This window comes from Astatotilapia calliptera, chromosome 3 (assembly GCF_964374335.1).
Source record: "Astatotilapia calliptera chromosome 3, fAstCal68.1, whole genome shotgun sequence".
Classification (NCBI taxonomy): Eukaryota; Metazoa; Chordata; class Actinopteri; order Cichliformes; family Cichlidae; genus Astatotilapia; species Astatotilapia calliptera.
In genome coordinates this window covers 58,901,899-58,913,106 of record NC_137424.1, presented here as the reverse complement: position 1 = coordinate 58,913,106, position 11,208 = coordinate 58,901,899, and the positions used below count along the sequence as shown (strand labels likewise).

The window sequence follows — 11,208 nt, the reverse complement described above, 5'->3', positions numbered from 1 at the left end:
CCTTCTCATCCAGTCCAGTGCGGTGCTGAAGTGCTGCTGGCTGAGTGTGTGTCGCTCCCGCAGTAAGGCGCACTGCTCCAGCGTCACCGACATCGCAGTGCGGTCCTTCGCACTCTTACAGCTCGTCAGCCGCACACCGTTCACCTTACGACACACCTGCACGTGACAAAAACACTTTGTTCAAAGGCCCAAAGCAGAGAAAACACATTAATATTATGGGAAGTGTTGTAGCAGAGGTCCTAGTGTAAATGCCCCTTGAGTAAGTTCAACATTGACAGTCAGCTGAGCTCTTTCTGTGGGGCTTGGACGTTCTTCGCCTGTACAAGCATATTATTGCTTGTGAGGTTAATTTGTGGTTCTAAACTGGTTACATGGAGTAAAGGAGTCCCCATCGGGAGCACTGGGATATTTCCCGGTGGTTCCCACCAGGTGATCCCCACAGAGTCAGGTCTTAAAAATCTTACATGAGTAAGTCTGTTTCAGGTGCTTACCTTAGCAGCGATCCACAGAACCTCCACGTTCTTCCTCTTCTTGGCCTCAATGCTGCGTTCCAGAGAAGACAACAAGTCTGCCAGCGACTGGATACCAGCTGACAGAAGAAGAAGGAAGTTCAGTTCAGTCATTGTTTCACTGTTAGCGATCAGACAACCCTCTGTGAGCAAGCAATTAGCAAGAGTGGGAAGGAAAGCACCCTTTAACAGGAAGAAACCGCAGTAGTGATAAAAAAGCCTTACCCATGTCCGGCAGTCTGTCCCTCAGTGTGTTACAATAAGCTTTGAGATGCTCACAGCTCTGCTGGTTTATTCTCTCCTGCAACGAACAGTCACCAAACCTGAAAACAAACATCAGCTTCTGAGTATTTTTACCAAAAATGGAGAGAAATTTCGCAGCTTACAGGAAGCAACCTTCTATTTTTTGTTGTTGTGATATTATAATGTTTAATGTTCATAATAAAAGTTGGCTAAAGTTTCAAATAATGAGGGAAATGTCAAAAGCCAGGTATGAACAGTAAATGTTGTTTTCAAAGCCTTTTCTCTACCTAAACCTGATCTCTACTTGCAGATTTTCTCACAAAATTCAACCACTACATCTTGAAACTCCTCTGGGTTCTTATTTGGGCTTTTAATTTGAACCATTCCAGACGCCGGCCAATCAGAAAAGAGTGGACTTTTAAAAAGGTGTGCCTTAAAAGGGCTGCTTGTTTCAAATGGAGGATGAGCTAAGCGCCTACAGAGAAGTAACCAAAGCTAGTCGAATCCTAAAAGACGAATGTGCAGCTTGAGATGCAGCTTAAAGTCATCTGATTAATAATCTCTAATGAAGATTAAGCTGTCGATGAAGATGTGCACCAACAGCAGACACATTAATATTTTTTTCCTATAAGACCTCTACTTCCAGCAATTTTATTCAGCGGTAGAAAAATATATTGATGTTCACAAGAGTTTTAATTTTGCTCATTAAAGAGTGAAAAGCGGTTTGTTTACCTCTCAGCGTAACTCTGATGCTGGTTGATTCCAATGTTAAACAGAACAGGATCGACTCGAATCAACAGTCCATCTTTCAGTTCCTGTGGAAGTGAGCTGAAGGTCTCCGGGGGCAACGGCACTTCAACAATAAAACTGCCCCTAGTTGGAGATGAACGCACAAAGTGAGGAAGCTGCACACTCACTGCGTGTATAGATGTGTGTGTGTGTGTATTCCCACCATGTTCCACTGAGTGTCGGCAGCAGGTCGTCTGGTTGTTCCGTTTTGGCCTCGGTGATGGTGAACGCTACTCTCTTTAGGTCAGCCACGCCCACTTCCATGTCTTCCAGCATCCCAATCTCATCACCTGACACACAAACACACCTTAAATGTGTAAGCACTGCATGTGTCACACTAAAATAAAGGACAGCAGCTTCCTTGAGAGTGGATGCCCCGTGATTGCACTAAAACTTTCACTTTCAGTGAAGGCCTGACACACACCTTACTACAATCACTCAGACAGAGCGGCGAAGATTTCCAAATCACAGACAGACGGCCAACACACTGCCATCAGTCTCAGTCAGTCTGCACCAATAACTTATTTGCAACACATCTTGCAATAAGAAACTCGAATGAACTGGTTGACAACTCTTTGTTTTTTGGGTACTTTCCCAAATAAATCTGTGGAATTTTCCCAGATTAATCACAGTTAATCACTGTATCATCACAAACAGATTGTACGTACCATATTTTTCAGACTATAAGGCACACTTAAAATCCTTTAATTTTCTCAAAGATCGACAGTGCGCCTTATGTATGAATTTTGGTTGTGCTTACTGAGCTCGAACCGATTTTATGTGGTACGTGGCTTTATCGGAGCATTATGGCTACCATAGTCAGGAGCCTCGCGGAGAAATCTGGGTCCAAAACTCCGTCTGCTTCAGGTCCCAAAGTCAAACGAACACTGCAGCATCACTGAGAGTTAAAAATTATCTAAATTCTTTCATCTTTAATAAAATGATCAGCGTTGCTGCTTTAACAGGTGTAACAATTAAGTTTAACATTCAGAAGACATGAAGACAGAAAACTCAACAGCAGTGAGGTTTGTCGGGTTACTGAAGTTTGGCTAGCTGGAATATAATGATGTGCTACATGATCGCTAGCGACACAGCTATGTTAGCATAACATTAGCACAGTGAAGCTGGAGGATGAACGCCAACTTTTTCCCCTTAACCCTTAACGCGAGGGTTCCTGATGGTCAGGGACAAATGCAATTGCATGGCAGGATGCTGTAAATGGATCAAACTTCAGTCAGGAGAACAACTGAGATAATCCATCCACAATACAAGGTTAGTCATTAATATACTGCAACAACACGGGAATAGAGCAGCTGCCAGAGAATTCAACATTAATGAATCAATGGTAAGGAAGTGGAGGAAGCAAGAAGAATGAGTTGAATAAAGTTTGACTCATCTGACTGTTTTGTTTTGCTTAATTCACCTTATGGACCGAAAAATACATTAATTGCAGACTGATAGCCGAATAACTCCACAATTGCCATTTTAACACATCAATCACTCAATCATGAGACCTGGTCCCCGTCTTTAAGGCAACCATGTCAAAGGCAAAAAGATCACAGGTTCTTCAAACATGGTAACAACAATTTGGTCTCACCAATGACTGTTTTCCATAGTGTGACTGTGTGTGACTAGTGTGTATTTACCGTGGGTGCTCAACAGGCTTTCAAATTGAGCCAATACTCCTACAGTGTGAAGTTGCCGTAGAAAGTCAGGATCCTCCAGGCCTCTGTAAAGCTTCAGCATGACACCACAAACTACTGCTGAGAGCTGGAAGACAAACACAGTTTCTTTAATACAGAAAACTACAAACTCCCACTAAAATTCCCCCCCCCAATAAAAAAAAAACAGAACATGTTCCCTTTTAAATCTCTGTCATCCTCACCGCCTGGCTGAAGACGGCGTGACGTCTCTGGGCTATGTGTGCAGGGCCCTGAGCGACCGTCACATCCACTGCCTCCTGCAGGACCACAAAGGTCATTGCTACCTGGGCCTTCCCCACTGCCTCACGCACGCAGTCCCTAAGAGTGACCACCAGAGGGAGAAGGTGCTCTTGCCAGGTGCACCCAGAGAAGGAGGAGCAGGAGGAACGAGAGGCTGGAGGGAGAGCGTGAGAAAGTTTGGTGTTTTAATCAGAAATTTACTTTAAGAAAACAAAAAACAGATATCTGAAAATGAGATATCTAAGAAGAAGAAGAACTAGCAAATCTAAGTTAACAGGAAATGCAGCACTGATGAGTGAGATGAAGTGATCTTTCAAACAGAAAGAAAACAGTGAAGCATTAAAAATTGTTATTCAAACGTGCTCTGTGCATGTATTAAACCCTGTTCACTGTCAAAGTCTGATCGGAATTTAAAAACGGAGGTATTCTCCGACTGTCTCAGCACACGGACTGATTTTGATTTAAAGGACTCGAGATGAAATAATCCCGAGGTTAAATTAACCATCACAAGATTCATGCACAGCCAAGATGCACATCGCTGAAAAACTGTATCGAGCTTATTAACGTTATTGCAAGCATAATCTCAGTGAGAACGCTGCCTGCCAGATTATCAGCTAGCATAATCCATGATATTAACACGTGCACAATGTCAGGTAATACTTCAAGACTTCCTCCTCCAGAGTAAATACACGTGGACACACAGCATACTGACAGCCAAGGTAACTATGGACTGAACAGCTGAATCTACTAAAACCTTTTGCAGAATAATCAATTGACAAATTTGCTTTTTTATCGCTAATTTAATGCTAAATATATTAAAACATATAAAAATGATTTTATACACAAACAGGAGCAGAAACATGCACTTGTCTGAATAAGAACTCTGAGACGTGATTTACCGTCACCTGTGTTCTGAGAGTTTGTGTCCCCTTCCTGCGGCTCTGGTGACATCACCGTCTGCTCCTCTTGCTGCTGCAGTCGGTCGACCATGGCAACAATGCAGTTGATGCTCTTTCCGACATTCACCCACACCCTGTCCTACACAAAAACAAGCACATATAAAAACTGGAATCATACAACGCTGTCGGAAACACGCAGACATCACACACACTCCAACTTGCCCACTCCTCGTCGTCGTACTCCGTGTCGTGTCGGCCACCATCCTGCTCCTGATCGGCGGGACAGTTCTCACACAGCAGCCCGTTGCTGTGCACGTGGCTGCTGTTGGCGTTTGCGATGCACTGGTTATGGATCTCCAGCAGGGCGCATTTTACCAACTCCTCTTTGAGCGCATGCACAAACTGCTCGGTCTGGTGGACGACAAAGTATGAGGAAACGTCAGATTTCTTGGTGTCCAAACGACTGCCGGTTAGCTGTATTCTTCTTATTCCTTCCTCACCTGTTCCGTCAGGCTGCCCAGGACCTGCCGCAGCCGGGCGGCGTTCAGCTCCTGCGCGACGGAGAGCAGCTCCTCTGCGAGCCCGAAGACCAACGGCTGCAGCTGGGCCATCCTTGTCAGCAGCTCCTTGGCTCTAGAGCTCTCCTCCTGGGAGTAAGAGACACAGCTGGAGAGGAAAGAAAGGAGGACGAGGAAAACTTTACCAACAAGCTAAACTGAAAGAGACTGAAGAGTCCAACAAGTCCACCTGTGTAGATTACACACTGTTGTATCTGTTATACAACAGATAACAACATGAATTTGTATTGAATCCTTGACTGCAACATTTTGGCTTTTTAAAACCAGATGTGAAGGACATGGGTTACATCCAAGACTACTGCGCGCTCGTAATCTAGCAGCTTTAGCCTGGGCGGTCGATTTAACTCTAGGTGGGGCCATTATTTCCAAACGAAACATGTTGTAATCAGAAAGATGATTGATGCTATAAACTCATCACAGAGTTTACTGGGGTCAAAGTGAGAAGTAGGATTATTTCTGCCTGAAAACGTGCTCAGCCGACGAGCACCGTGATGTCCCCCTGTGGTCAGGACATTTCTGTTCTTAAACCTCAAGCTGAGCATTTAGAGTTAAAGTTCACCTTTAAGTATTTATCCTTCATGACAAGCTTGTTGGACACAACAGTGACTGATATTAAACCTCAATGCAGAAAAAACAGCAAATTTGATTTGATTGGTTTGCACAGTCTCCAGTTTTCACATGTGGACACACAAATCTGTTTTTATCTCTGAGATGCCTCTTTATGCAATACAGTGATGCCTCACAGTAACGCAGATCACTTTTCGGTGATTTTTTTTGTGTTTGTGTGCAATTTTGCTTTTTTTGGGGGTTTTTTGTTAGCACATTATGTTCTGCGTCCTGATTGGCTCTAGACCACTGTCAATCAATCTCATGTCGTGTCTCCTGCGCAGTACAGAGCGTGAATGTGTTCACTTTGTCAAATTTATTGAAATCTTTGCTCGCTAGCAGTGTGACTCTGAAGTGCTGTACTGTATGTTTGTAAGTTTTCTCCCCAACAAACACAACAATGTCCACAAACCTTTGCAGCGTCAAAGACACCTGCAGGTTCCTTAAGTTCATAATACTGGACGTATTTTTCTACAAAGGTTTGAACTTTGAGGGTGTTTAAACAAGAGAGAAGAGTGTGAAAATGTTCGAGCCTGTCTGAGAAAAGTGTATAACGGGTGTAGTGAAGGGTTTTACAGCCTTAAAACATCTATAATAACTGTAAAAAATAAAGGTGGCTACTGCGCAGACTTCACCTACCGCTGGTTATTTTTGGAACGCAACTCGTGATAAACGAGGGGCCGCTGAATAACACTGACTAACACGTTCTTATATTTGATCTCTCTACAGCAATGGACAAAAGTTTTGTTAGTGGCACGAATTTGGTGTTTGACACACTAAATCACATTAAGATCTGGGGATGAATCCAAAATGTTAATCCGATGATCTCTGTGTCACTTGGTTGGACCTTCTGCCTCGTTACAATCTTACATTGTGCTGGAAAATCGCTCGTAGAAGTTTTTAGTGTCACACAGTGTGATTTACTTAATGCAGGAACGATCGTCACCAATTATTTGCGATAAATTGTCACCAATTTGTGGCAATGAGAAAACTTTTTATTCATGAGTTCATGTTTATAGATATTAACTTGTGTTCAGCTCAATTTAATTTACAGCGAGCGCTTACAATCTCTTTAACTCTAAACGTACATCACTGCCATTCATCCCTCTGCTGTGTGCAGACTGAGATAATTCCATAAAAATTAAAGCATCAGTGCGCCGACTCCACAATGCAGCAACGCTAATCCTGACAGAGTCGAGATTATAGAGATTAACCGACAGCAGCCAACAATATTATGTTTGAGTGTGACGCTGTTGGAGGAAGGAGGAGGAAGAGAAAATAAAGGGTGGAGACGTTACCTTTCCCTGAGGTTTGTATGTTTCCTGAGGAGTTTCTTCAGCCCTCCGTGTTTAAAGGCCTGGTGATGATCAGCCGGAGCACCAAAGGTTATAACGTCATACCAAACACCTGAGGACAGAGATGAGTGAGTGAGAGAGCTTTGTAGCATCTAAAGCACAGAGAGAGAGAGAAAGGTGAAGATGGGAAACAAAACACTTTATAATAACATCATCAGTGAATCATAATGTGGTGTTTACAGCTGCTACATGATACATGATAATGCCTACAAACTGGTAAACAATTCCAATTAAACCAGTTTAACCAGCCACATAAGGTTAATAGATGATGTTTAGGAATGTTTAAGTAAGCCGGTGGAGTGGCAGTAGTACCAGTCTGTGAACCTTTGTACCCCGTTTCATTTTTACTTTTGCTTTCACCTTTACTTTAGGAAAACCTGTGGTGTGAGTTACTATAAAACAGCCTCGACTGAGCGCTGTCTCGCTGTTCATACCACACACGCACCACAGGCCTGAAGAAGAAGGAAGCCGCAGACTGAGACAACAGCCGCGTTGACATAAAATGTTATTTTCTGCTTTTATTCACACAACCAACATAAAGGGGAATTACACCACTACTAATGATGGCAAACATCATTTATTATTAACAGTAAAATAACTACTTGATAAAGTTTAAATCACAATTGTTTGCTTACATGTATGTCTGATGGTTATTGTAAAGTGTCGTCAAAAGTCGATAAAAAATACACAACAGAAATAAGAAGCAGTTAAAGAAAGTTCGGTTATGATTCAGAAACACTTAAATAATATTTAAATATTTGAGCATTTTTAATTTATGTCAACATAGCAAATACATCTTTTTATTCTTATTTATCAGCATCGACTGGGATGCAACAAAAACCTGCAGTAATTTACCTGCAAGCTGTTCACAAAACACCACTGAAATTAGAGGGAGACACTTGTAACTGCTGCAAACGGGAGCAGGAAAGCGTGCTGCGCTGTGAGACGCTTCATACCGTGCAAACAGGACACAGCATCAAAGATGGCTACCGCTGTCAGAAAGTCCTGTACGGTACTCTGCAGGGCAAATCTGCTACGTAACGCTAGAATGATACAGTTCTGCCACAGTTAACCACAGTCAGTGTGGAGCGGTTACCACCGAATACTGTTACGACTTGACTCGTAAGCCACAACTACAATTAGAGACTGATGCTACAGCTTTTAAACCAACAACAGTCTTATTGAAACCTCTAGATGTTCAGTTTTACAGGTAACGTGTATAGCTTAAGCTATGATTAGATACATTCATGGGGTGCACTTTGGTCCGAGTCTGTGCAGATGTCCACATGTTTTTGTAACCTGTGACCTCATCTGCAGAGAATTTAAATCACAATCCAAATATGTAGCTCCAACCTTTACACCAGGGGTGTCAAACACGAGGCTCGGGAGCCAGAATAGGCCTTGAAAAGACTTAAAGCTGGCCCACTGGATGACTTTGAAAATAAGTTAGCTTTTTTACTTTTAACTGCATTTTCATTGGTTTTACAGCTTTTTCTATTGATAAGGGACCGCACCCCTGGGGTAGTATGAATTCATACCACACACTACAGCAGAGTAATTAAGTAATCGATAAACAAGGAAATGACAGTAAAGTTCCTGTTTTTTTATTATTTACCACAGAAATGTCTTTTTTTTATTCTTAATATTGAGTCAACAGGGGGAAAACAACCTTTTCTGTGAATTAATTTAAATTCTTTAATTAAAGGACAATCTGGATGAGCCGCTATCAGAACATTTTCTGTAACTTTAAATATTTCTCATGTAGTTTCAGCAAGCTGTATGAGCCCATGATTTAAAATGAGTTCGACTTCCCTGCATTAAACAGTCTCTGTGAGGCCAGCGGTGGTTTCAGACACCAAATCACACGTTAGCTTTGAAATGCTCATCTCTAAGAAGCAGGAGGCTCCCGGGTGTACCTGTGCTGTCGGGACTGGTGACCTCCATCCTCTGCGTGTGTAGGTTGGTCGGAACAAACTGAAGGTGTCTGTCTGACTTACTGGTGCTCGACTTAAAACAGGATGAAGCTGCGGATATATCAGGATATATCAGTTCTGTGTACTTCCAGATAGTATCTGTGGAAAAAGCTAAAATCCGCGTGAAGATCACGTGACCTCACCTGAGACTTTTTCGAGCTCAGCGAGCAGTTCCTGATAGCAGCCGGTCACGTGGTTACAGTGGCTGACGACATCATGGCGAAGGCCATCCCAGTGGGGTGAAAGGTCACCGAGTTCCTTCACTTCCTGAATTCTAACAGGAAAAAAAAAACTTCAGGCTGAAAGAAACAAAGTTTTTTCTACTCTTGGATTTTTATGATGTCATAGGCAGGTGATATCCTTGACGATCTCACAGAAGCCCCGCCCAGCTGCTGTTGTCAGGGGCAGCTGAAAACAGTGGTTGTCTAACTTTTGTTGCGTGTAATAACATTACACCCACACGTATGTCCCTCCACACGTTTTCCCTGCTTGTTCATCTCGTATGTGCAGTTGCTCTGCGCCCTCTGGATAAAATGAGGGAGGTCCACAGAGGGAGGAGCTAAAACATCTTGTTCCTTACAGAGGATGACCTGGGGTGCTGCACCAACGCCCAGAATAAGATAAACAAGGAAGAGTTTGAACTACTAAAGAATAAACTGCAGTTTCAAGGTGATTTTGATCTGGTACCTGAGTTCAGGTTATTGAGATAATAGATTAGTTCTGAAGGGTCGTTTTCTTACAGACTTTTATTTTTGCATAGGTTGTGTTTTTGTTTTTTTTTCTATTTACATATATATGTAAACCCAGCCAAAAATAACATCATGAACAACTTCCAGGAAGCACAGTGTGAAAACATGCACGACCACATTATCTCATCTCTGCAGGGATGCACTAATCTAACGTTAGAATCGCATATCCATCCAGTCCTGACTCAACGTGCTGGATCTGTGTCAGCATGCCGACTTATGGACACGTCTGTTTCAGTTCTGTTGTCTTGTGTTTACTTCAGCATGTAGCTAGCAGAGAGCTAACATAGCTTGGAGGAAGTTAACAACATCGTTTAGGTGATCCTGAACTAAAAACTTTTTCAAGTTGTTTAAATGTACATTTTATTTACACAAGTATAGTAAACATGTCTGCTTATGTAATCATCAGAAATGCATATACTGTCAAATAAAACAAGACTCAAATGTTAGTAATCACCCCCTGAAGGCCCAGTCTGAGCAAAGAACAAGCCCTGCATACCTGTTTGTATGTTCCTGTGTGAGCAAGCTCAGCAACTGTTTGGGTAAAGAGAAAGAAAGCGGCGTCTCTGACATCTGTTCCCTGACCAGCAGCCACCTCTGATCTTCTGTCTTAAACCTGTTCACCTTAGAGACCTGAGCACACAGCACTGCACACACACACACACACACGCACACGCACGCACGCACGCACACACACAGGTTAAGGAAGGAAAACTGATATAAAAGCAGAAAAACATATCCTGTAAACTGTGTGCCTCACATGCTCTCATCATTGGACTGTTGTCTTTGTCGTGGACAGAGCCGTGAATACTGTCGCACAGCGTGGAACACTGGGGCAGGAAAACGGAAAGAGAGAAAGTAGGTCAAACATAATTTGTTATTATTTATCTCTTTTCTTGCACTTTAAAATGAAAGCTAGACTGGACAGTGCTAAAGCAGCTTCACTGTGACTCATCTACCAACCTAGACCTCAAATGTGCCAGAAAGAAAACCACAGAGCCAATTGTCGACTTGAGACGAGTCCACGGTGCATCAAACAAGCACCACTGAAAGAGAAAGACAACTTTGTGCTACCTTGTGTTCAGAAGGAGTTTGACTCTCGCCGTCTCCCTCCATCTGCACGCGGGACACCCGCACCTCCCCCACCTCGTTCACGCCATCCATCGTCCTGATGAAGAAAGAGTGGACACTTCATATTCAAAGAAAAAAATCACAAAAATGTAAAGACTGAGCGGTAAGGGTACCATGAGTAGGGCATTTGATGCTAATTAATTCAACAGAATTCATGAACATATCAGAAATATGGGAAGTACAGCGCTGTGGGAACACAGACTCTGCTTGTATGTGGATTTGCTCACATGGACAGTCACTCCTGAGAGGCCCACTGTGAGCCAAGAAAACCTGATTCACTTTTCAGTTCCTCTTCATAGTTTAAATTCATAATTTGGAACGGACCAGTGAACACAGGGGGACATATTAAAATATTTCAAACCAAGCTTTCTGAGAAACAAGACAGCAGAGCGACTAGTGGGAAAAGTTAGAGAGACTGAATGAAAAGCTAACTAAA

The 11,208-nt window shown here is 42.7% G+C and overlaps 1 protein-coding gene across 9 annotated transcripts in view; it reads right to left on the bottom strand.

Moving 5' to 3' along the window:
* The window catches only part of LOC113017156 (type II inositol 3,4-bisphosphate 4-phosphatase-like), a 34,468-nt gene that overhangs the window by 13,558 nt on the left and 9,702 nt on the right, over positions 1–11,208 (bottom strand). For 7 of the 9 annotated variants that reach the window (XM_080292634.1, XM_080292617.1, XM_026160312.2 and 4 more), the window contains 16 exons: positions 10,716–10,809; positions 10,402–10,471; positions 10,141–10,288; positions 9,039–9,169; positions 8,839–8,946; positions 6,866–6,974; positions 4,884–5,049; positions 4,606–4,794; positions 4,384–4,522; positions 3,427–3,638; positions 3,188–3,311; positions 1,705–1,831; positions 1,485–1,625; positions 735–832; positions 492–589; positions 2–156 (listed from right to left, as the gene is read on the bottom strand). In XM_080292634.1, coding sequence (XP_080148760.1) covers positions 2–156; positions 492–589; positions 735–832; positions 1,485–1,625; positions 1,705–1,831; positions 3,188–3,311; positions 3,427–3,638; positions 4,384–4,522; positions 4,606–4,794; positions 4,884–5,049; positions 6,866–6,974; positions 8,839–8,946; positions 9,039–9,169; positions 10,141–10,288; positions 10,402–10,471; positions 10,716–10,809 — 2,109 coding nt within the window. The remainder of the gene's footprint in view (position 1; positions 157–491; positions 590–734; positions 833–1,484; positions 1,626–1,704; positions 1,832–3,187; positions 3,312–3,426; positions 3,639–4,383; positions 4,523–4,605; positions 4,795–4,883; positions 5,050–6,865; positions 6,975–8,838; positions 8,947–9,038; positions 9,170–10,140; positions 10,289–10,401; positions 10,472–10,715; positions 10,810–11,208) is intronic. The other 2 variants (XM_080292626.1, XM_080292636.1) reach the window with 1 other exon arrangement.